This window comes from Macadamia integrifolia, chromosome 9, assembly GCF_013358625.1.
Source record: "Macadamia integrifolia cultivar HAES 741 chromosome 9, SCU_Mint_v3, whole genome shotgun sequence".
NCBI classification, from domain to species: domain Eukaryota; kingdom Viridiplantae; phylum Streptophyta; class Magnoliopsida; order Proteales; family Proteaceae; genus Macadamia; species Macadamia integrifolia.
The window spans coordinates 8,203,878-8,229,982 of NC_056565.1; the positions used below are offsets into that span (position 1 = coordinate 8,203,878).

Below are 26,105 nucleotides of genomic sequence, written 5' to 3' on the forward strand. Positions count from 1 at the left end.
CCCCCCCCCCCCTTCAAGGTCTATTGTTACAGCATTCTTGGCTTCTCGCCTTCTCGGATTGATACACAGCTGGGATAAAAATGGCCTCTTGTACAATATGCAAGTAGAAATAGGTTTTGAGGGACATTTCAGTCCTATTATCTTAGCTAAAATGATCTCCAAGATGATCCCCAAATATATATGCAGCTTGGGCATCCTATCAGTGAACAGTTGAAGCTGCAACTATGGAAGCATCTGTTGCAACTAATATATGATAAAGACAAAGGGAAAAAGAAAAAGAAAAATGGAGAGACAAAAACGATGAGAGGAAACACGAGTAAAAGAAATGGAAAGACTTATTGAGAGTTAAGTGAGAGAGAGGGAGATACTATGAGTGGCTTCTTTCTGAAATTCTAGCATCCAAGACACAAATTAAATATAGATGTGTACATGAAGAATAACGAGAAACAGTACTCTGCGTTTGCAAAAGTTTTCATGATCGCACACTGGAGGGGAGAGGTACTCACGATCATACGTCGGAGGGGAGTGGTGCTCAAGGTAGTTGCAAGTTTGTCTTCTCGATTTGGGTATCTCTTAGTCATATGAGTGAGATAGAGTGAGTTTAGAAGAAGAAGGGAAAAGGAGGGTAATATCGTCCACTCACAACAGTAGGGAGTGTTTTGGGTATTTTGAAAAAAACCTAACAGACATTCTATCACTTAACAGGGTCTGTTAACGGCAGGGACTGATTTGAAATTATTTGAATTTTTAGGGGGTGTCTTTGTTGTTTTGAAAAGTCCAGGGAGTGACATTGAATAAAGACCAAAGTTCAGGGGGTGGCAATGCAATTTTCTGTTAATAAATTGCTTGTGAGTAATTAATTAATTTGAAGGTATCTTCAATTGATAATCATCCTTTAAGGATTCATAGTTCTCGACTTCTCTCTCCTTCCTTTGATTGTGTTTTTCCTTTTGGGTACAGAAAAGATATATTATATCTAACCCCACACTCTTAAGCTTTAATTGTGTTTATACCTAGAGAGATTCCTACCTGGTAAGGTCTATATAAACGTGGGGTTCCAACCATACATCAGCCAAAAGAAGAAACCTTTTCTTTTCCTTTTTCTTTAAAAAAGAAATGTAGTTAAAGAAGTTTCAGGTCGTGGGGAGTGAAGGTGGGATCTAACATTTAAGTGGGAAAATGAAAGCCAAACACAAGCCAAGTGATTCTCAAGGCAGGCTTAGCCGGGAAGCCACCAAAGAAAGTAATATCACTTATGTCGCCAAGATCTAACACAGCTGTTTGTTCCAAAGAACCTTTAGAGATGAGGATGAGAGAACCAAATACGTGGGTGAGATTTATAAAGACACAGTACATAAGAACATGTATAAGTACTGAGGAATATCTTTGCTGCAATACTGGCCGACATGGCTACCAAACCCTTACTCTCTTTGGAACCTAATTTCACCAAGCCTTACCACCCAAAATTCCCCCTCCCTCCCCCCAAGAGAGAGAGAGAGAGAGGAGTGCAAGAATCCATTATTTTGGTGGGCCCTAATATAAGAATTAAGGTATGAGATGGTTTTATGGCATTAGAGGGTAAAGATGTTCCATTACGACCTAGTAATCACGGGTTTAAGTTAGGAAGCAATATTTCAATTAAGTGAGGGTTAGGTTGAGAACATTTTGATACTTCCCAGACCCACAATGATGGGAACCTCGTGCATTGGGCACACCCTTTTATATGTTTATGGTGAACAAAATATATTTAAGGGGCGAAGCTTCTCCAGACATCCTAAATGATTAGTATGCTTTTAAGAGGTAACTGCAGGGAAGATCAAGTGCACCATCAATCTAGGCTTCAGTACCTTATAGTTCATCACAGTTTACAATTTATACATTAAAATAGGACAGGGACTGAAGAGTACTGTGACACCTACATCATTCAACTATATTCAAGTTGAGAAAACCCCCTTAGATATACCTTCTGGCTTGTAGCCAAATATAGCATTTATCTAACTCCTTCAATTAGAGCAAAATGCCTTCCTTCATCAATGAGTGTCTAATTTAATGTGCTTAGCAGTTAGTACTGCTGGATGCAGATATGGTAGATCCAGTTTTAGATGCGAGATTTATTACTTAATTCAAGCACTTGGTGAATTGTGGAGAGATTTTTCTGAAAACTAGAGAGAGAGAGAGAGAGAGAGAGAGAGAGAGAGAGAATCAAAAACTGGTGATGAATCCGGTACAATGAGTATGAATTACTTTTCCCTTACCAAATTTGAAGTTGTATTTCCATAGCTCTCCAAAATATCCCATATCTCTAGGGAGATAACTAGATCTAGAGATATGACAGCCAATATTTGGGGGTCCATGCTCAAGGACAATGCCCATTTAGAAAGATGCAAGGACAATGCCTATTTAGAAAGGCTTCTCCTTGCCAGGTTGCTCATGTACCTTCTGTTAAAGCCCCATCGATCAGTACTCTGGTGGAAAAAACTGAACAAGAAGTATAGGTTCATACTGTTCATGTGAAGTGGAACCTGTGGTACTCTAGTAAAGCTTCCATAACATCTTCTAATTAATTGAAGAAGAATGAAGATGATCCAACAAGTTTAGGTCACTGATGAATTTTCCTAAGCCCAAATCAGGAGAGCAAAATTTTTACTGCAATTGTGCTTGCTGTATGAGAGATTAATCTCCCAAGTTTAGTCCTGGCTAAATCAGATTTTGGGTAAAAAAGTTTGTTATAGTCAATTTTGAAATGATTTTGGATAAATTAGGAATATTTCAAGGTTTTTTAAGGCTGTGTGTGGATCCTCAAGAGTTTAATTGAAACTGTGAGGAGTTGCTTATCTCGCATTCCATTCCATTATATAAGAAGTATACACTTAAACACTCTAATAAGAGGTTTCATATGATATAATGAATTTTTCTCTTCCAAAAACCATACTAAAACTCATAATTGGAAGGTTAAAATAAGTGACTTTGTTTTACCTAATGACACTTAATTTGTTATTCATAAAGTTATAACCCAAATATTAAATACTGCATCTATTGATGACCCAACCTAATTATCAGTCTTCTAACAGAATTTTTACACACAAAGGAAAAATATTTTTACAGAATAAAAAAATCAAGTTTTTTAAAATTATGAATTTCTTAAATCAGATTAATGTTTATCACTGAAATTAGTTTTTGCGAAAACTATTTCACAAGAAAATATGTTGTCAGGAAACCCATTTCAGAGTTACTAGAAAACAAAAGCAGCCACATACTGTTCCAAGATTTCTTAGATCAATCCCATGCCTCTGATGGATTTTGTTTTTGTTTTTTCTTTTTCTAATTATATCATAAATACAATTCCATCCCTTAATTAGGTTCAGTTCGTCTCCTCTTCCTCAAAGGAACATTGGAGAAATCAAACTAGGAACATTAAAGATCTGAAATTCGGGGATTGAGCTTTAATTGGATCTCTTGAATTTCTAACTATATTGGTCATCTGCCACATCAATTCCTCAGGGAAAACCAATACTACTTAAAGAATTTCATTTAGAAAACCAATTCTTAGTTTTGTTCAAACCATAAGTACTTTTATTTTTGTAAAACCATGTTGACCCACTAGGTAAAAAAGATTGACAAGCCCCCTCAAATACCCATATGTAACATTTTTTTACTAAGCTCAATGCTCCACTTGTAGAATGAAATTCTTGGGATAATTCATTTAGAAATTCCACATATACATATAGTTCCTCTTGTGGAATGAAATTCTTGGGACAATTCATTTTAGAAAATTCCCATATGATGCATAGTTTCAATACATGGAGAACATGACTAAGGGGACAATTAATGCATCTATTCTTGCAGGTTTATCTTACCAACATGAAACACATTATGCCATGTCAATAAATAAATATAAATAAATAGTTAGACATACATATCAGGTAAGTAGGTATAGAGACTAGGAGACTATAAGTAGATCTGTAAGGAAAGGATTAAATAAGAACAGAAACCAATTCCAAGTGAAGAAATCAAAACAGCCACACCCAAAGGTCTTTTTTCTCTTGACCAGACTGATCCATGCTTCTATCCTTTTATGTTTCCAAGATAGCACGAGTGTGTGTGTGTGTGTGAACCTGTGAGCCTCCTCTCTGAAGTCTCCGTGTTCATGTCTTGTTTTGAGATTTCCAAACATCTCTGCCTCCCTAATTACGAAATCCCATAAAGACTAGATCACCCATTTTTTTTAATTAATGAAATAGGCTTCCTTTGTCAATTTAAGGCTTCAACTCTTCAAGGGTATTGGAATGCTCGTTTTCACATATTCATGGTGGAAAATGTAACGTGGGTTTTCTCTATCCAGTACCCATTGCCTTCCCCTTGATATTGGAATGATCCACCGCACTCTATGTAGCCAAATCCTGTGTCTATTCACAGTAAATATTCCAATCAGACAAGTAGTTAGGCTATGTTTGGTAACCAAGAAAAGAATAAAACAGAAAAATGAATCTAGAAAAAAAAGAAAAAGAAATGAAATAGTGAAAAAAAAAAAATATGTATCTTTGATTATCAGTAGAAGAGAACAAAAGAAAAGAAAACTTTTTGTATTTTCTCATGTTTTCTTGTATTTTTGGTAATTTTTTTTTTCTTTTTGGAGCAAAAGAAACCTTCACAATTCCCAATGTGAATTTTGAAATTCAAAAACTAAATCTTTCTCTTGGTTCAAGACATGCCAAGCATAGAGAGAACTTTTTAAACCAATTTTATACTTTTTCTTTTCTTCTCTTGGCTATCAAACACAGCCTTGTGCCCACTTGGTTGATCTAGACCAAATGGGGCCATCCAAGTTTTAGATCACATAAACCAAGGGTAGCAAGTGGAAAAAATAACGGAATTTACTGAATTGTATTGGGTTGTATTCCTAGACACTGTGCAAGACCATTGAATTGGAATATTTTATGTCAAGGATTGACAAGGGTAGAAGATCGACGCGTTGCCGGTGTGGAATGAAATCTCACATGAAGCCAATAGAAGAACGGGAGAGGACGTTCTACGATTGTTATGTTCACATGTCTATACATGCCACCTTTAAACGAAAGTAATATTTCAAAATCCAAACACTTGCATAAATGAATTTTTGCATATGTATTAGATTCTATTTTCATGTAGAGATTAATCATTTTACTGACTTTATTTATCTCTTTAAAAAGAGACTCAATGTTCAAATATATGCATTCTCACAATAACTCCCAGATTTTTGTGTTTACCACATTCATACATTACGTGTCAATATAATGAAGTATGTATGCCCTAGTGGGAAAAACTCTAACCCCCACACTTCCATTTTAATTTACTTATAAAACTTTACTCACATCAATGTTGGGATATGGTGTCTTGTGTTCCCACATTTACGTTTGTGAGCTGATTTTAAGGGTTACATGGGTACTTCAGTAAATTATACCTATATGATGTCTCTTTGTAACTTTGTTGCAATGGCAATTCTCTATAATCTAAGAGAGACAAACGGATAGTGATCTAATGTTATCATGAATATGAATATTCTTATCAAACCACGTAAATCATTACATCATTTCATGTGATTATTTATTTTCCATTTTTTTTTTCTTACATCATTTTAGATATTTGTTTTCAATAATGAAACACATGAGTAGTCTAATATAAAAACTTCAAGGACTACTAACCCATTCCCTATAAACATTTGATCACGTGGATCTCAACCCAAGGCAAACAATGTCACATATATGCAATGCTCCTCTCTGGTCTTAATATTTAGAGGCAATGATAAATCTAAAAAAAAAATGAAAAATTATATGTAAAAGACGTAATTGCATGAATGCAGATCTAGATGACATGTGGGAGTCTGCAGCTATGACACGTGCAAGAAAAAAATTTGCTCAGAGTGGAGGATGAAATGATGGCACCTACTGTTCATGTAAAGATATGACATCATCCAAAATCTTGCAAAGCTTTATCTTTTATCTTTTTATCTTTTTTTTTTTTTTTTTTTTTTTTTTTAATTGCAAATCTTTATCTCAGGTTTTGTCATTTCTTTCTTTTGCCATGTAAGCAAATGGACCCACACCAACCCCATAAAAGATCAGCTCAGGGCCTCAGGCCAGAGTTTTGGTAGCTCATTTTTTTCTATTTCTTCATATTTAAGTGGAATGATACTGCCCCTCGTATTTCTTTTCAGAACTCTGAACGTGCCCTTGCAGAGCAGGAGTGAGAGAGATGCCGAAAACAATCCTCAGCCGCGGGTGCGGAGGAGCGACAGATCCGATGGTTAGCATGACATCGGGGCATGTATCGATGTCATCTCGACCATCTGATGTTTATCATACGACTCCACCCATGGCAGAGGATCATCGCCCGACAAATGAAGGCTCATGGTATGAGAAAAGCTTAGAATTGATTTCAAATAGTAAAAAGGCAAAGGAGCGTCTTTCTCTTTCAGTCATTCCTTCTCTTAAATGTCCTTTGTATATTGTTCTCCTTAGTGATGTTACCATTTCAATGTGAAGTGTTAATTATCTTTCAGCACTGGCTGTTACCATTAAGAGAGGGTCTGGACATTAAAGAGTTTGTTAAGAACATGACATGAGACCACTGAGCTATCAGCTTAAATGTGATCCCCAAGTCCAAGTCACTTCTTAGCTCTCACCCCCCTGAACACCTGGAAAGTTATACCACAAGTGTCTCACCATCAGCCTTCCCACAGCTCAGATCATGCATGTATGGTAGCTTCTACTACCACACGTCTCCCCATCCTCTTTCGTCAAATGAGCTCTCCATGTATTTCTTCTTCAACGTGTGTGTGTTAGAGCAAGAATGACACAGAGGTGGAGGTGAGAGCTAAAATTACCTATGCCACACAAATGGTAAACAGAAAAAGCTAAGGAGTTGGGCCTCACCATCCCATCATTTGGTGTGTTTCTAACAGATTTCCTAAACCAAAATCAATGCTCAGATGACCATGACTAGCTGAACTTATTGGTTCATTTTTTTCAGTGTTGTGTACCCATAGGAGAAACTAATCTATTCTTCAAACTTCCCACCTCAATAGCTATTTAAACCCATTGGGAAAAATTTTCCAGCACCCTTTGATCTTATTATTACCTCTCCATTATTGTTTAAGGTCTAAAATATTCTTTCTAAGTTCCATCCAACCATTAGAACCAACTTGTCTCTGACTCTCTTCATAGTGGGAGAAGGAAAACTTGATTCAAACCCATTTTTCCATTCTTGGACTTTCACCAAACTAAGTTTTGACAGTCACAGCCATTCCATATAAAATATAGGAAAGAGGTTCTCTGAGTCGCTGTGGGAGGATAGGCAAACACTCTCTTTCTCTCCCATGAAATGACCTAATTTGCCTTTATGCACAAAACCATTCCGTAGCATCTCATTGGTGCACTCACTTCTCCATGGTCTATGTCACTTGCTCAGACAAGCAAACCATAGGCCACTGGATCAAGTGAACTGTACGGAGACATTATCTTGGGTTGAACCCATTAAATGATGGCAATGGACTCTAATCAATAAATTCAGGGATAAGAAAATATAATGTAGGTTAAGATCAGGAATATTTCATTTTTATGAGATTAACTACAGTGAAATTTTCAGATTCAGGACAGGAGACATTTCAACATTTCATTCTGAATGGATAATATACTAGTATACACCAATTTAATGTGTCCATGAGCTTCTCTGCTTCAAGTTCTTAGCCTCGTATCAATGATCTCCTGTTCATCTTAAGAAGGTTTTCTTGAAATTAGGGGTTGTAATAACAGTAACAATCACTTTCTAACAGAAGAAAGGAGAGATCCTCCATCAAATTACTAATGGGACAATAAGACGAATTGTGTTTTACTGAAAGGATTTTTCTTCAAAGATTAAAAAATAAAGCTACGTTGATGGGGACCTTTAAATAGACGCACAAAATGGCATCCCAGTGAAAGAGACGGCAGGGCATGCCCATACTTTGGACAAAGCCCTCAAGCACTAATGAAGATGCATCAGTCATAAATGGTGGAGGCTCCACCATTACAGAAGCATAAAACCGACACAAAGATCCAAAATTGAAATAAGGAAATATGGATCTTTGGATCTATACAAAGATCTGAAAGAGATGGTGAAGAAACAAAACAACTTATCACGCACCAAGTTTCAGCTGTGACCACATGATGGAGAATGGAGACAAGTTAATCCCAAAAATCTAGTCCTGCGCTATGGGTTCATGAAACTAACCCATCGCCCTCTTATCCTGCTTGGAAAGAGATGGTCATTGCGCAAGCCTCAACGGTGCTTAATTGGTGCTGATTGAAAGCAGAATAAATCCAATTCAAAAAAAATCCCTGCCCTACCTTCTATAGTAAGCAACGAACCAAGCTTGCTTTGTCAAGAAAGCCGGGCAGGTCAGGTTGAGATTTGTAAAGGTCCAGGAAGGAATCTGCACCAGACTCAAAGTGGGTTCATAATTGCATAACTCAACCAGGAAACCAGGTGAGTGAACTGGGTCTTTAAAAAGAAAACCAGATTGGGCCAGGAAATGGATCAATCCAGACATGGTTAAGATGTCCAACACCACTCCCTGCAGGCAGATTTGGATTTGCCAATCCAAACCCCACAAAACTCTGAATGAATTTCAATGGGTTTCCCCAGGTCTTCAATAATGTCATGCACCCAGGCCCAGTCTGATCTCAAAATATATTCAGGCCAAAACCCCGCCATTAATCTATCTGATTAAAAGTTGTGCCATCCAATTCCTCTCCATATATCAGGCATTCAAAATCCAAAACTTCGCAAGTAAAATGATTTTGACAACAAATGATAAGATCCTGATCATCATAACCGATGACATGGGACTAATGGAGATGCTTCAATCTAGATCCGTAGAACACTAGGATTATAGCAGTAAAACTGTCACAAAACATGCAAGAAAATCAAGAGGTTCGGAGGGGAAAACCCAAAAGTTAAAAGAGATCATCAGATATAATGCGATGATGCAAGTTGAAGCTGATTCCACAACCTTTTTCTCCATATTAGACTACTATTTGGTATGATATGCTAAAAGACAAAACTGTCTGTGAACTTTGGGTAGCCTGTACCATAGCTCGTGCACACCCTATTAATGAAGGGCATAATTCTTCTCACTGAACCATCAGTCCTACATCATCCACATCATCTTAAACTTTAAAGAATTTTAATCCTGGTTTTGATGGGTTCTATCCCAAAACACACCAAAAGGATTATTCCTGGAGAAGCTTATGCCACAGACACCCTTCAACTTCAAGCTTAAAATGATAGGACAAGTTAGCAATCTTGTCCCTACCCTTCGTTAGGGAATAATAACTTTAATTGATGAATAGGTTGCAAAGAAGCCAAAAGGGGAATTTTCTGGTATGGAAAAAAACGGAAGGACATCAGCCATACTTCTCTACAAGCTTTGTTTTGTTCACATGTACTTTTCATGTGATAAAACTCGAAATTAATCTAAACCTCAAAAATATTAGACCAACCTCTGTCCAGTCAACAGACTGCAATTAGAACTTAAGTGAGGTGTCAATCAACACGGTTAACTGCTAAGGCCAAATCAAATAATATTTTACTCTATGATGGCGACCTCCAAAGTCATGCTTGCATTAATCCCACTTGAATTCTTAAAAGTTTCCGAAAGTTTCCTGGTTTCACGTGGGTACCTTCATAAGACAACTGCTGTAACACATTGATTTTCCTCCCCATTATACTCAATGGGTGTTGTATGGACTCCTCAAATGTCACCCTAAGATCCAAAAGACGTTCTTTCAACCTGATAGCTCCTCCATCAAGCCCTTTTGATCATAAGGAAATGGTAATTAAAAAACAGTAATGTTAGAAAGGATGCTAAAAACTAATGTGATGAGAAGCTCTATCACAAGGTAATCGATTAGCTTACCTGTGAGATGTACTGCTCAGCATCTGTTCTCTTAAGCAAGTGTATAGAGTGGCGAACAAAATTGTGTGACTGATCATCAAGCACCACCTCATCACCAATATCATCAAGCACCCTGATGCGAATATAGGGATCCTTGGGTGGCACCATATCCTGGCAAAAACAAGTAACATTGTCTGGTTGGGAAGATCTAAGAATGTGGTCATATGCGCTTGCAGATGTCCATACACAACATCGGATGGATGGATAGAGATTTGGACGAGCAGAGCCATAGAGAGAGTCAATCACCTTGATGACAGTCTCATCTATTCCTTTCATCCTTTCTACAGGAATAATTCTGTCCTTAAACTGGACTATCGTCCAGCTACTTGCTTCCTCTTCACTTACCAAATCATGTCCTTGCTTCAGCAATGGACTAATATTGCCACTACAGTAAGGATTTAAGACAATATTTTAATGGCTTGCCACTAAAATATCATACGATGTTATTGATCTACCCAATTGGAAAATCAACATCAGCATCCACTGTGTCCTCTATTTGAGCAATGAAGCATGGAATTATTAATTTTGTAAGACGTGATGATCCTTGTAATGGAATCTTGAGACTTTTCATTCACAGTTCCTTGTTTTTCTATCATATAATGCTGGGATATAATAATTTTTCCCTTGTTTCCTTGTTCGTGTGTTAGACAGAGAGAGAGAGAGATACCACAGTCAAATCCAGATCTAGTTCTGACATGTATGCCTCTAGAGCAGAAGAGTGATTCTTGAAATACTCTTTCTCAGACTGGTTCAGCTTTCCTTGAATTTCTTGGGGGAGTACTGGCCCCACCTTCCACCTCAAGCTCTGAATGACTTCAGCTCGGTTATAGCTGTGTGGTAACAGAAATGATAGTTGAAATCTCCAACAAAAAATGTAAAAATGAAGATCTCAAGCATAACAAGCTACCACAACCATTTCCCATAGATAAATAAATAGCTCTTCAGATGTAAGAGACTTACACATATGCCATTAGGCAACGTTTATTGCGCATTAAAGACAGATGGTGGATGACAGCACCAAAGTGGTCAGGATTTCTAGTTGTTTGCATGTCCAACCCCTCTTCCTGGATTTTCCTGTGTGATAAAATTATTGAAGGGAAGAACTGACAAGAGTGGCAGTTGCAAAAGATACAGAAGTAAGGAGTAAAAAGCATGTAATGAGCAGCAGCATCAAATTTTTCATTACATTTGTGCCTCCGGAGTTCATTGATAGCAACAAAAAATGGTCTCCTCCCAGATTTCCCATAAATGTTAAGGTGATAACAGTAGGTACTTCAAACTTTACAAGTAACAATAACAACGAAGGGTGTAGTATCCTTAAATCATAGACATCATGCCATGTTGGATATTTCAAGTTGAAGCCATATCATTGTCCCATCTAGATCATAAAGTACTCCACCAAAGAGAGTGCTACGGGTCTAAGAAGAACATTGAATTTGTAAGTGTATCATATCTCATGTATGGGCATAACTGCATAGCCAAAAGCCAGATGTGTGATTTATACCCAAGGTACAGTTACAGTTTTCTTTTTTAAATAAATGATCATGCAACGGCCATAGAAGGACTCATGAACTTCTACCGCAATGGTTTTTTCCCCTAGAGTCAAGAATCTGAAATCTGCCCTACAAAATTGGTATCCTAATGTGGCAAAGAAATTACAAGCTCAACTTTTAGACTTACAGAGTTTGAACCTGAGAATTGCTTTTCACAAATATTATAAATATATGGACAAATTGAATATTGAAGGAAACAGAAAACGAAAAAAAAAAAAAAAAAAAAAAAAAAAAAAAAGAACAAAAAACAAAACAAAACAAAACTATCTCTCTGCTAAGATTGTGCTCTTTCCTGATGAAAAAGTTAGCACACAATGGTTTTTAAGATTGGAAAACCCAGTACACACCCTCTTTCAAACCAAATTTAACACCCCAAGGGTTTCCTCGACTTAGATACACAAATATCACACACGCACAAACACAAACGAACATTCATACACAAAGATGAGAGAGAGAGAGAGAGAAAGAGAGAGCAAAGATAGCTACCTCATCAGTGACTGAAGCTCGAGGTGGTGCGTATTACATTCTTTAAGTACTTCACCAAACATATCAGCCTACATCATCATAGAAACAAATGGTGGACAGTCAGGAATAGTTTGAAGCTCAATATGATATTCATTACTTTTACAACTTGATCAAATGTATCAGGGCACATGATTATGGAAACAAATGGTGAAGTCTGATTTACCTTAAACATCGAAAGAGGATGAAATTTGGTATCGGATAAGCACAATAGAATTTCAATTGGTAAGGTTTTAGGAGAAGGCAGGAGATCCTTCCCTACATTAACTCATTCTTTGGGAAGAAAAGAATTAGAACGGCGGGAAAAAAAAAATTTAATTCGAACGAATTGAAATTGCTATCATCAATCAAAGAAATAGCGTTTCAACAAAGTTACTGTTCAACTAAATGTTTCAACTGCATAGTCAAACCACTTTCCTCGATAAATGGTGAAATTTATTAAGGATACAGGATGCATATAAGGAGAGGGGAGGAAGGGTTTAGTAGTGTGTTTCTATCATTAGAATAAGCAACTTCTTTGGGAGATCTGCTGGTATCACCTGGACACATTTCTAAACAGCCCCAGCTGATTTAAGCAGACATGATATTAGAATTGACAATCAGTCACCAAAAGATGAGGACATGTAACATTATAAAACAGTGTTATGAAGCATGAAACTTAGAAATAAACTGCATCATCAGGGAAAAAAAGGGTTTGTTTCTGTCATCGATGCAAAGTAACAGACCAATGTGAAGGGTCAAAATCATGCTAGCCACATCAGAAAGGTATACAATGAGCAATATAAATAGAGAAAACAGGTCTTAAATGTGTCATAAGAACCATATGTTAAGGGATGAGATCAAGAGACTAACAAATAATGGCTTGCTACTATCCAGGTAGATATGGGCTCAGGAGATGGGTATACAGCATTTATCCAACAAATATTCAAACACAACCTATGACAAAGACAAGGTATTAAGCCTAAGGAGAGAATATTTTGCATTAACTTTGACATAAGAGTATAAGACAAGATAGAGACTGCAGATTAGGTCATGTTGGCATCATCATAGAGAAGACGGAATTGAACTACTTGTGTAATTGATCCGCACTATGGTCTTCCAGAATAAGGTCAAGGTTAAATGTTGAGCACTTGGGTGTTGATTCAAATGGGAGATTTTCTACAAATAAATGGCAAAATAAAAAAATTTAGAAGGCAGACTTACATTGAAAGCCGTGAATTGCCCTGTTTCGTTGCAGGAGTTTTCCTTCAATAGTTGAGATGCCCTTCTCCCGTACATCTTTGCCTTAGCGAAACCCTCCCCTTCGAGTTCAGTCTTTCAACGTCAACAGTCAATCTCCAGAACAATTTTTCCACTACACATAAACAAACCACGAAGAATAAGACGATGAACAATGAAGATCTTCGAGTAAAATCAGCAGCAATAGAATGATCCAAGAATCGCGTTCACACCGAAATAACATCAAGATCAAACGTACATCAACAAACTCTTAATTTATTTAAAATAATCGGAGAGATCGAGAGAGGAAATACCCCCAATTCATTGACAGAATGACGGAAGTACTGATCTGATATCCATGAGAACTGATGGAAGAACACTGCAATTATTCCTGGATTAGATAATAAGCGGTTGCTTTAGTTAAGCACCTTCAGGCACCAGGTTTTGGCGCGGTTCTTAAATTCTAATTGGGTTCAATTTTCCATCATGCTCCCCACCGCCCTATGTCTATCTCTCTTTCTCCTCTTGGAATGACTCCCTTACCCTTCTTGCATGATAGTCCACCACATCTCTTCCAGGGATTGGTGCCACCCGCTAGTCACAATTGAGGTGTTTTTAGTTTTCTAAAAATAGATTTAGGGCCCGTTTGATAACGTTTCAAGAAACGTGTTTCTGCCGTTTTTGTTTCCAGAAACAGCAAAAACGGAGTAAAAAGCGTTTGATAAAACTATTTCGTTTCACTTATTTTTAGAAATAGAAATAGAAATTTTTACTTATTTATGGTTCAAGAAACGACCCAGGCGAAACAAGTTCAACTTGTTTTGCCGTTTCTGGAAACGACTTGTGGCCATTTTTTCATTGGTTACTATCGACTTCTAAAAACATTCAAACACCTTCAATTCCGTTTCTGTTTCTAAAAACGGAAATTTATGTTTCTGTCTTTTCTTGAAACAGAAACGGCAGAAACATTATCAAACGGGCCCTTAGGGTTCGTTTGATACCATTTCAAGAAACGTGTTTCTGCGATTTCTGTATCAAGAAATGATAGAAATGAAATAAAAAAGCGTTTGACAAACTTGTTCAGTTTCTCCTGTTTTCATAAATATAAATCAAAATTTATGATCATTTCTGTTCTTAGAAACGAACATGACGAAACAAGTTACATCATTTCTAGAAACAAGTGGAGGCAAGGAAATGGGAGTTGTGCCTGATAAAAATGGCCGCAAACTCTATCCATCAAAACAATAGCAACAACAGTCTTCAAGCTCTTAGCAACTTCTCTCGTTTCATGCAATCTACTTCCTCCAATTTCTTGTCTCTATTCAATTTCAACCTCAGCAGCAATCGAACTACCTCACCACCATCCAGTCCTTATCTATTACATCGTCTTCTTCTTCTTCTTCGTTAGTCATTTGTTTGCCTTTTCCATTTTCTGATGCTCCACGGTCACCAATTCCTTCTCTGTCGAATGTGGCCATTGCCTCCTCCGACCAAAATGGTTCCCTTTCATCTCCATCTTCATCGGCATCGGCAATCGAGGGAGTGTCGCAGGTGTCGGGGTTCCCTTCAATGGTTAGGGTTTCAGGTCTCAATTCAAGCCTAAAGGGAGGTGGACCTGCTTTCGTGGGTCAGGTCTTCAGCATGTGTGACCTTTCTGGTACTAGTCTCATGGCCATCTTAACTCGCCTAGAAATTCCCTTCCTTTCCAAAAGGTTGGCATTCATCGATCTTTCTTTCTTCTCTTTTGTAATTCCAGTTTATATATGCAAATGATTCACTGAATCCATTGTAATCGTTGCTAATGAAAAAAAGAAAGAAAATTTGATACTTTTGTTTGGTATTAACTTGTGCCCATTAATTTGTGCCCCACTGACATAGGAAGGTGGATATTGGTTTCTGTTTTGGTTGGTTCTGCATCGGTTTAGTTTCATTGATGTTGCAGTATCTTATAACTACAGTAGGGTTTCAATTTGGATTTTACAAACCAAGGGTGAAAGAGTAGGATCAAGGTAATGACAAACGGGGTTTTTTAAACATGGATCCAGTAAACATGGAACAAGGAGGAAGAAGAGATCAAGGATGGAGATAGGAAATGGAAATGAAGTTTGGAGGGGTCGGTTTCCTATTTGCAGAAGAAGAGAGAAACTTTTTAAGAAACAAGGTTTATCAAACACCCAAAATTCCGTTTTTGAGATCAGAAAAGGAAATTTCTGTTTCTGCCGTTTCTTGAAACAGAAAAGGCAAAAACGTTATTGCAATAAACTGTAAAAACGTTATCAAACAGTGCCTTAGTTTTCCGAAAATGCGCATCAAACATAACCTTGATATCTGCATATCCCCTACTAGCTACTATTACCCTCCCTTTTGAAAAAGTGTACCATGTCCTCTCAAATAGATTTTTATTATATTTTCTCTCTCCTCCCACATCATGAGTGCATGTTTCAAGGCTGATATGTATAATAAGGGTGGAGGGATAGTAGGAATGGGCAGGAGGATTGCAGGGGAGGGACATGAGGGAAGTCAAGGGTAAGACTCAAGAAAACAAAACTCAATTTTGTGTAATACCGTTAAATGAAACAATAAATAGGTAATTTTATAAACAAAAAGCCAATATTATATAATCTTGTAATTTTCCATAGTTTATTTCCTTCTTGATTGATGATTCCATGAACATGGTAGATCAGGTACATAGGAATAGAGAAATCCCTGTTTTTTCTTCACTTCATATTTCCCTGAAATTAATATTGAAGATATTTTCCCAAGAAAAGAAGCGTGTTCGCCATAGCTACTATTATATTTAACACAATTTTGTAGTAAAAATTAAAGCAATATAAGATTTTAATATGCACTCCATACCCCCAGTCCACATTTTAACGAGAGAATTTTATTTTCACCCAAACCATACTAGGATTCACAAACCCCTATAAGGTTTTAATGTGTGCTCCAAATATTCTCTCAATACCTTAGCACAGACATCTGAAGTCCCGCAGTCGAGGTATTTCTATTCACCGTGACTTAAGGATAACTCAGTCCTTATACCGAAAGCCTAGCATCTCTACTTTGGTTTCCTTCACAGTTTTTTAAGCCATTTCCCCCACTTGTTTCAACTTAAAAACCTGACCAGCAAGATGAGCATTTGAGCCCTCTACAAGTTTACATGGACCAACATCCATTTAGAAAAATGGCAAATTAGTGACATTGAAATGGTCACTTATTCTTGTTACGATTCACAAGATCCGCGATAAAATGTATTGCCACCGTGATTATTAGTTAAAAGAGCAATTATTAGTTATGCTCAATCCAGTACAATGCAGTTACTTTGAGATTAAACTACAGAATGTAAACCCAATGTCACTTTCGATATTGGTGAAAGCCCATCAGCCAGACTCGAGAAGACAATAAGCTGCCATTGCCAACAGAAAATCATAAGTCACAACCATGCCTCCCCTTGATTAAAAGAGAAGCAAAAAAGACCTAATATACAACTAACAAAACCATGCCCCATCTCCCTCCTCCTCCTCCTCTCCCCCCCCCCAAATTCTCTTTTTTTCTCTTGAGATTCTAGTCATGAAAAATAAATCTAAACGGGAAAATCAAAGAATAATCAACAGCCTGAAACTAATATCCCCTGTAAAACACAGGAACCTTCAGTTCCGGTGGCCAACACCGAAATGAAACCTCTTGGCTAGCCTATCGTTGAAGGCATATTCCAATCGCAAAGGACCCAAAGGAGAGTCCACACGGATACCAAACCCATAACCATAGCCACTTCCAGGTTTTAACCTTGCTCCAGCAGGATCACCTGAAAAAACACATTAATAACCCTTCAATGGAAATATTTCAGGTAAGACAAATGTGGAACTCGAGTGACCCATTGGTTCAGTTAGAAACCACACAACACATTTTAGCTTTTAGTAGCATCAGATGAACAGCAGCAGCTAAGGAGTCGACAGAAAACGTACCCGGCACTGTTGGGCCTGATCCCAGATCACTTCCATAGTCCGCAAAAATTGCACCTTCAACCGGCCCAAACTGCAAATACAGAAAAAAGATGATCAATGAGCAAGAGTACATTTTTTTTTTTTTTGGTAAATATGAGCAAGAGTACTTGATGAACCAATTTGTGGGGGTCAATTCTATGGGATGTTGTCATGTATCAACAGCAAGTTAAGATGCTGTATAGCTTGGCTTGAACCACCATCTGATGATAGTATCTCACAAACAAATAAACCTTTCTAAATGTTTAAAAGATTATGTAACTGTCTATCTGGATTTAGTCCACAGGACACCATTGGATGCTCCTCTCTTACTCTCATGGGCATTCACAGGATGTGGATGTTGGCCCACAGGTCCCCATCAGCCTCTGTTGCACCATAAATAATCACCATTTACTTAGATTCGAACTTACAGCATCCAAATCAGTTTGTTCAATTGGTCAGATCTCATAAAATCCACAAGTCAACTTATAATATAATAGTTGACCCAACATTTTATTCTAAGGAATAGCTTTTTCTACATGCCACACAAGAAACTATGGGCACAAGACTGAGCTGAGTAGAAGATGAACAAGATTAAAATGGAGTTTATAACCCAGTTCCTCATGTTCTCACTGCCTCCAAATAATCTATGGCACATCTCACTTCATTTATTTTTCATTCAATCACTAGCTTTCCCTCAAATAAGAAATGCTCAATTAGGTAATGGTATCTTACAGAATAATTTTGCAACAAACCTACCCTGGTTCATAATGCAGAACTAATTATCTCTAAAATGTCGTGACTACTAACTATATTTATGTTGATATGCTGTCCGTACTGTGATATTAGTTAGTACTTATTAGCACATCTCTAGGGAAATATTAAACCAGATAGTTTATGTCAAAAGATTTTGAACTATGATAGTATGATACACCAAAATATCTATAGTACTTATCTCCCATCAAATGCTAAGTATTCACCTAATCAAAAGACAACAAAAAGGGAACAAGTAAAAATAAAGTAGATTCATCTAACAAACATGTTACCAAAAAAAAAGATGTAACAAACATTAATAAAATTAAGAAAAGCTATCACAAGCCTAGTTGTCATTGTGGAAAAGTGGACCCCTGATATATATTAATATACTTTTATCTCATTTTATCATTGAGAATTATTGTGTATTCTGTGGATGACTGAGCATGTTGTATGAGTCGACCCAACTTTCCTTCCCCCTTCAGCAAATCTAAACCCCTCCCTCTTTCTGTAACCCATTAAGGTGATGAAATATACAAGTCTCGTGATTCAGACCATCAACCAACTACAGATCCAAAATTGATGGTAGCAGCAAAGGTCAAATGAAAAAGGTGTACCACCCCTACCCCCTTCCTTGTCCTCCTCCTCTGGCAACAGTGGCGGAAACTGCAGCAGAAGCAGCAGCTGCTGGTGCTGTAGCTTCTTCTTTATCATCTTCTTTTCTCTTCTGCTGTTTTGCAGCCGCAATGGCATGGTGGCAGGGCTACTGTTGCTGCTGCGTTGCAAGCATCTTCTTTGCTCTTCTCTATGGTGGCGTGGGAACTGACACTGCAACTTCTTCCTTCTTCTGTGGACATCCATGGACCATGGCGCATTGGACAATAAAAAAATTCAGTTGCCATGACCACTAGATACCGCTTTGTCATCTAAGCAACACCTACATGATGCCTTGACAACTATGATGGAGAGTATGCTCATCACTCCTATTCTCCATTTTTCACTTCTAGAACAAACCCAATCCTTCTTCCCTTTTTCTCTCTCCCCTACTTTTCATCTTCTCAACTCCCTATATCTAGATCAGCTATATGCATTAAAATCTCATTTTCAACACAATTTTTTTTCCCCAGGGGGTGGGGAGTGTGTGAATACATAAAACCATTAAAATTATTGAATGGCAGTTAGGCTTCTGTGCAAGAACTCATGCATTCTTTTTCCTCCTTCTTCAAACAACAGGGATGTAAAGTGCTTCTAAAATATGTATACACAAGTCTCTCTTTTTTTTTTGGTTGGGAGTGGGGGGGGGGTGTGGTGGGGAAGGGGAAGGGGATGTATTTTGGAATGCATATCCAAATGTTTTGTCAGGACACTAATGTAAAAAGAATCAAGTGAGAATAATATACTAGAGCAAGGTTGAAAATTAATATTAAAACACTACTAAAAAATAGCAAATTAGTCAACCAATCATTAGTCACTATAAAGACCATAATTTTTATCCATTAGAGGGGCCCAGGTCATTTGATGAACTTTTACAAATTATAAAATAACATTGATATGTAAAGGGCATAGCCTGATAAGGATAAATTTACCCTGAAAGACAAATAAGAGTTGCTTTAGACATTTTACATCTAAAAAGGCGTAGATATTATCAGGCTTGCCATAAAAGTTGATCCAAAAGGAAAAAAGGCACACGTATTTATTATGTAAGATATCATCAGTTTGCAAACCCACACAGGCAATTAAAAGGCACATAATGATGCAATACCATGGTTCAAACACCCTAAATTCAGGTTGCTATGGCCCACAAAATATTCCAAATACGAAGAAACAATGGCAATTCTGTAATTTCTGGAATAGTAAAGCACCTTATATGCAAGTGAACCAGTGGAAGGACCCAACAGTGATCAAATTTGAATATGAAGGGTATTTCTGAAATATTCATGAGTTAGGTTATAAACATAAATAAGTACAGAATATGAGGTCCTATTGAGTAATATAAAAGAATAGGGTTTTAATGTGAATAATATGAAGATTCTATCATCTTGCTCACAATGGAAGAGTAAGACAGACAGGAGTTCAGTCAGCTATGGAGGAAAGAACTCTTTTGTAACAAGTCCAAAGGCCTGACATTTCAGGAGTTCAACTACTCAAGGACCTGCTGATTCCAACCAAGCACCACTCCAAACAGAAGTTGAAGATCAAAGGAAAACCCTGCAACTCAGATCTGGCAGTAGAACAGAAAACAGATCCGAACTCTGTGTTGGATCTCACAGTAAAGAGGTCAATTGGGACTTGAACTGGTCAATTAAAATCAGTTCCTCGGTAAAAACCATCCCACCAAAATTCAAACTCAGAAGGTCGAGATTCAGAGGAGTTTCGACTCGGTTACTGAGGGTTACAGTCACAGCCCAAACAGTATGGTTGGCTAGAAAACAAAGGAGAAGGAATAATAAGAGAGGAAGATGAAAGAAAAGTAGAAGAATTAGAATAGAGAAGATCAAACCTGGGAGGACATAGGAGCCTGTTCTGAATTGATATCTAGAAAAACAAAGGTGAAGGAACAATACGAGAGGAGAAAGAAAGAAGAATAAACGACAAACTTGGGAGGAAGACCCTGGTCTCAATCAATGAAGAGGAGAAATCAGTAATCACGAACCTACCAGCATCATTCAATTTCCAATCCAACTGAGAATTGTTGGCTTACATGCTGCTATTTAGAATTAAACAAAAGAAGTCCTAACCTTGTCCTATAACTGAAAACATAAGTTAATTCAAACCCCAAATCCTATGGTATCGTATCTAATTGCAATTACAAAAGAACTATTCTATCTCCTAGGACTCCAGCAACAAGAAAAAGGAAATAATAGAAGGAAATACAAAAAATATCCCTAATTAATCCATTGTGTAGCTGCATCACATAAATTCTTTCAGATGTTAATTTATAAACAAATCTACTTTGATCCTCGACTTATCTCATTAGAAACTACTGCTCTATCAATCCAAAATCATGAATTGACTGCAAAATATCTCAAACATCTTTGCAAAAAAAAAAAAAAAGCAAATTGAAATGCATGCACAGAATAAATGCTGCTCACCACCTACCATAGGAAAAGAAATCTCTCCACAACCAACGACATACGATCGACCAGAGCCCACAGCACCTTCTTCATATCCTCTAACACTGTTTGTTCCACCAATTGCAAATGCTTCATGTGGAGAGAAATTTCCCACCACATGACCACCAGACAAACTAAATAACAATAATCAACATAATCAATCAGCACAATAAAGAACCCAGGCAGAATAACAAAAGCATTCCTACACTTTGGCTTTGAATTTAAAATTTTTCAGACTTGTAAAGCATCATGACCCCATCCTCACCTATGACACTGATGCTGTTGCTACAGACATGCTTTCAAGCACAAAAATACAACAAAGATATGATATCATACCTCAAAAGAAGTCGAGCAGGACCAATATCTACAGTCCTCCTAGCACGAGAATTCACCCTATTAAAACATAGCCACTCAGGCAAGACAGGAAGTCCTTGTTCCATGTTAAATACAAACTGCAGAGAGGAATGAATAGCAATGACAATCAAGTGACGGAGAAGCCAAGTATTGCTATATAATATTGAAGTGCAAGAAGCAAATAGAAAAGACAAGCTGAAGAAAGTAACCATTGAAGACCCATGGTCACCAGAACCAGTGTAGACGCTCTCAAATTTAGCAAGAAGCATTTCATCATGAGCATTGCCACTGAAATTATTTTTCAAAAGTAAACAAATGATAATATATAGCAGGTCATAAGCATAATAAGTAAAATAAAATTGATTTATACACAGCTTTGAGGGATACTACCTTGCAGTTAGTGGGCTGCCGTAGCAATCCTTAATAATGGGATTCCCCTTCTCATCGCGAGCACCAGCATGCTGAGAAAATTTAGAATTAATACACTGGATACAACAACATAAAGAACGGATGGAGGAAAATATATATATATATACATATATATATAAACCCTTCATCATCACAATCATAATCATATTGCATTCTGTTCATCTGGTATTTTTCAGCCCAAATGGAATTCTTAGTGTAAACTAAATATCCTAAAACTGATTGAAAATTCAACCTTTACAAAGATGGTTTGACAGCTGAAAGTGCAGGTGGAAAGTCCAAACATGGCCTACCCAGAGAGCCTCCTATAAGTAACAAAAAGTTGAATGGGCACACCAGCTCTCCATGTGGCTCATAGTACCTTGGTCGAGAATGTTTCCAAGTGGGCCACCTAGAAAAGCTTCCTATTATGGTTGGTCAAAGGTACAAAAGTCACTCATCAAGAACAGTATAAACCCCTCCCCCCCCCCCCCCAAAAAAAAAAAAAAAAATCATATGATTGGATATTTTTCCTCTCTCAACCATTCCTAAATATGCTTGACGCAGGCAGGCACATCTGGGTTCTGGTCTCGGCCTCAGCTTATGAAGTTTAGGCTTACTTAAGCCTTTGCTTGGGTCTTAGATAATGGATGTAAATGCTGCACTAAGTATTTTCGGGTTTAATGTCGTAAACTTGTAATGGGTCAACTCTATAAGCCCACATGATGGGGTAATTAGTCCTATTCGGGATTCACAATCCTAGTTTCTATTTTGTCAAGTCTCTAAAGTCCTAGAATAGTTTCTATTTTCTGTTTACTTGTCTACCAATCTAAGAATTTAAAAGGTCTCCGGAGTTTATCAGTCAATAAATAAGTCATTTGACAAAAAATTTAATGTAGAGAGATTTTAATTGAATGAATGACAAATTCAAAGAGTTCCAGGATAGCAATTCGACTAGGTGTTATGTGTAGAAATCCCCAGGGTCACAGCATGGAAGATTGAAGAATGCTTTGCTGCTGTTTTACTTCACTTTTCAAATCGTCAGATCTCTCTATTACTGGTTGATGCTTAAACTTTAACACAGCATACTCTTACCTGTTGTACGTCAGTAATGTGGTTCCCAATTAGATATAAAACCAGTACCAAACAGGATCAAAAACAGAGTGAAATTTTTCCATAATTAAGAGAACTTGCGTGACATCAGATCAAAAACATAGAACTTCTTATAATTCTGGTCGAGTGCCTATTTTATGGGGTAGAATCAATGCTGAAAGTTTCAGCCACATCCAAGAGTCAAACCCGCTGATGTGTACTACTCCTAGTGGACCTAGGATAGATCAAAACCAGTCAAACTAGGAGTCGTATGACTGATCAGATTATAGATTCGATATACCCAACAGAAACTCAGTCTATGTTAATAGTTTTAGAACAAACAGGGCATTAAAATTCAGATATCGATTTGGCCTTCAAGTAACCAAGAGCCAATCCCACTTGTAGTAGGACTGTAACAGCTAAACAATAGAACCCGAATTCGATAACATAATAATACTTAAGGTACTGTTGACAGAAACTTTCTGAAACTAGAGTGGAACCCTTGATTTCAGCAGTCCTAGTAAGTGTAGGAATGCCTCAATCGCATGGACAGAACTGAGCTCCATATCCGGACATTAAAAAACAGAACTGAATCAAGAAACTTCAAGGATAGATCAAGATAACAAGAGTACAGTACACCTTGAATCACCACAAGGAGAAGCTCACCACACAAGGCAGCAGAGAACAAACTTTTTCAGCAAATGAAATCATGGATTATGGAGCCCCTAAGTCCTTTATTTATAATTTATAAAGCAGTGTTTCAGTCGAGCTAGAAAACCCCTCAACAACTCCCCTTAAAACTGGCCAATCCTTTTTGAAGTCTAAATATCCTTTAAAAGATGTGGACCCGAACTTAAATAAGAAAAGAAAGAACAACCAGGGGGGCGAACTGACGCCCCCACCCCTGTGAAATACAAAAACCCCACCCCTACTGATGCCCATGTGCACCCCTCATTGGCCCCCGCACTGGCACAACCAGGGAGCATTCTTATAATAGAATGCTGATTAAAAGAAGAAAAAAAAGCCTCTCCATAGGGGTCATTGGAAGCAATGATAGATTACCATGGTAAACACTCGAATTTCAGAAACAAAATGATGGAACACACCATGCAAGAGCTCCTAGAGGATGCAAACCCACATCTTGGACTGACTGCCAGGTAAGCTCGTAGTCCATAAGTCAGATTGTAAAAGAGGCCCAATCTTTTGTGCTAATTGAAATCTTGGGCTTGAAGGCCCGTGATCTGCCCTCATCATAATATGTTGACAAGTGCAATAAAAATTGAGGATGCTGATTAACAATTGAAATAGGCAGAGAAATCTGTGAGTTTCATCAAATACCTGAAAAATTAGTCCAGCTGTTCCACTCCATTTCGGTCTTAAAGGTCGACTGAATTCAATACCAGCCGTTACACGGCCAATAGTCACATTACGACCATCATTCTGGTTCCCATGGACTAACGTTCCTGGAGTTCTTGAGTTCTAAATTATTTAAAAAAAAAAAAAAAAAAAAGTTTAGGGGGCAGGGGGGAATCAAGGTTAAAAAAAGATAGATCTCATAATGATTTTGATATCAACAGGAACTGTAGATCACCTGAATCATGATTGATCTAGATGTACGCTTATCATCTCCTTCAATCCATGGGTCTGTATAATTGATGCGAAATATTGAGTCAATTTGTCCCCTTTCCAAGGAGATATTAAGTTTCTGGTTTCGCCCAAAGACATTCCTATGGGAATATGCAAAGCTGCAGTTGAAATTCAATGAAAGATGAGTATAGCAGCAGATCAGAAAAAGTTGTATGAAGCCAGATTTAAAGATATGACACTATCACAGGACCACCAAAAAGGAAGTGTTTGACCACATAGAAAGATAACTATTCTGTCATTTCACTCATACAAAACACATTTAAGTTGTAGCCATTTATTAGCTACAGATTATGTTTCAATCAGAAATTCATTGAAAATAGTTCTCCCCAAGGACCATCCACCCAAACAATTAAACTGTTGGGATCATCATCAAGCAGGATCTTTATTTATGAATAACAGAATGATTTATTAATACTAGTGCAGATAGCATAAGATGCAACTGCAGAAAAAGGGGGGTGAGGCACCACAGAACCCACAAGAGAGACTAGTCAGTCTCTTCAAGCCCCACATACAAACAGCACATGCACAAGTCTTCTCAAGACTATCAGCTAAAGAGTTAGCGAACATAAATGCCAAGAGAAAGATAAAAAAGAAATGAGAACACAGATGTCTAGCCTTCATTAAGAGGATGGAGACAGTGCCAGATACCACCTTTAGCACTCTGAATTCAGTCGACAACCAATCTAGACTGTGGAGTTACCCCAGCCTCTAGAAATAGATGAGATTTTCAGCAAAGATTGGGGTATATACATAATTTCGACCCTCAATTCAACATATCTCGACATTTCTCGCCTATCTCGCCCTGCTGTGAAGAAAAAGTGAGCTTTTGGTGGATTTTCTTGCCAAATCTCTCCTCTACAATGTAGATTAACAACTTCAACACTTGGAGATTGGAGATTATCACTTCATCATCAACTTTTGGAGATCTTCTTCTTAAGAACAGTTTTATTTAAAAACTACTTCTCAAAACCATTTTTTTCATAGAAACAAGGTCAATATTGTTTGTTTTTATTGTGGATAGCTTAGGGTGAAGGGTACGAAGACTACCTACATAGAGTCCAGAGTCCAAAGTCAAAGTACCATTTTGGGTTTGATTTTTTAAAAAGAGATTCACTGTGTTTGGAAGGCCTAAAATAGGATAAATGACAAGTTTCAGGGTCTAAAAAGCCCATACGGCCACCGAGATGATTGGGGAAAAAAATACCAGATCTCGGTATTTTGGCCTAGGCTGCCTAGCGAAACCTAGGGCGAGATCGAGATCTTAAACCTTGCAGTTCTCTCATCCTCTTAAAGTAAAAGAGAACTGCGAAAAGATGACCCTTCTGCAACCACGAACTTAGTGGAAGACACGGCCCAATCAATCAAAAACAACCTAATGTCAACATACATCCTGGTAATCTCACTTATCCTGTTGCCATGCCTTAAAAAATTCTCTACCATGTTCCTTGCATAGACCCCAAGTAATAGCATCATGAAGACTTTTTTTTTTTTTTTTTTT

The 26,105-nt window shown here is 37.5% G+C and overlaps 2 protein-coding genes across 2 annotated transcripts in view; both read right to left on the minus strand.

Annotated features, from left to right (window-relative positions):
- Positions 1–9,369: 9,369 nt before the first annotated feature.
- On the minus strand, positions 9,370–13,748 carry LOC122088638 (DNA replication complex GINS protein PSF1-like). The gene is made up of 7 exons (XM_042657949.1): positions 13,581–13,748; positions 13,252–13,402; positions 12,013–12,080; positions 10,934–11,047; positions 10,641–10,803; positions 9,935–10,084; positions 9,370–9,830 (listed from the first exon to the last, which is right to left on the minus strand). Exons 2-7 carry the CDS (start codon positions 13,324–13,326, stop codon positions 9,804–9,806), a joined length of 597 nt encoding a protein of 198 aa, XP_042513883.1. The 5' UTR covers positions 13,327–13,402; positions 13,581–13,748; the 3' UTR covers positions 9,370–9,803.
- Positions 13,749–16,501: 2,753 nt separating this feature from the next.
- The window catches only part of LOC122089335 (outer envelope protein 80, chloroplastic), an 18,592-nt gene continuing 8,988 nt past the window's right edge, over positions 16,502–26,105 (minus strand). The window contains exons 9-16 of the mRNA XM_042658976.1: positions 24,552–24,705; positions 24,299–24,439; positions 21,854–21,924; positions 21,673–21,751; positions 21,446–21,561; positions 21,096–21,243; positions 17,229–17,298; positions 16,502–17,068 (exon numbers count right to left, since the gene is read on the minus strand). Coding sequence (XP_042514910.1) covers positions 16,914–17,068; positions 17,229–17,298; positions 21,096–21,243; positions 21,446–21,561; positions 21,673–21,751; positions 21,854–21,924; positions 24,299–24,439; positions 24,552–24,705 — 934 coding nt within the window. The 3' untranslated portion in view covers positions 16,502–16,913. The remainder of the gene's footprint in view (positions 17,069–17,228; positions 17,299–21,095; positions 21,244–21,445; positions 21,562–21,672; positions 21,752–21,853; positions 21,925–24,298; positions 24,440–24,551; positions 24,706–26,105) is intronic.

Coding starts and splice junctions, on each gene's coding strand:
- LOC122088638 (XM_042657949.1), bottom strand. CDS start 13,326: ATGTACGGGAGAAGGGCATCTCAACTATTGAAGGAAAACTCCTGCAAC. Junction 10,804..10,933: donor CGTTGCCTAATGGCATATGT/GTAAGTCTCTTA, acceptor GTTACCACACAG/CTATAACCGAGCTGAAGTCA. Junction 10,085..10,640: donor TAGATCTGGATTTGACTGTG/GTATCTCTCTCT, acceptor TGTTTTTGCCAG/GATATGGTGCCACCCAAGGA.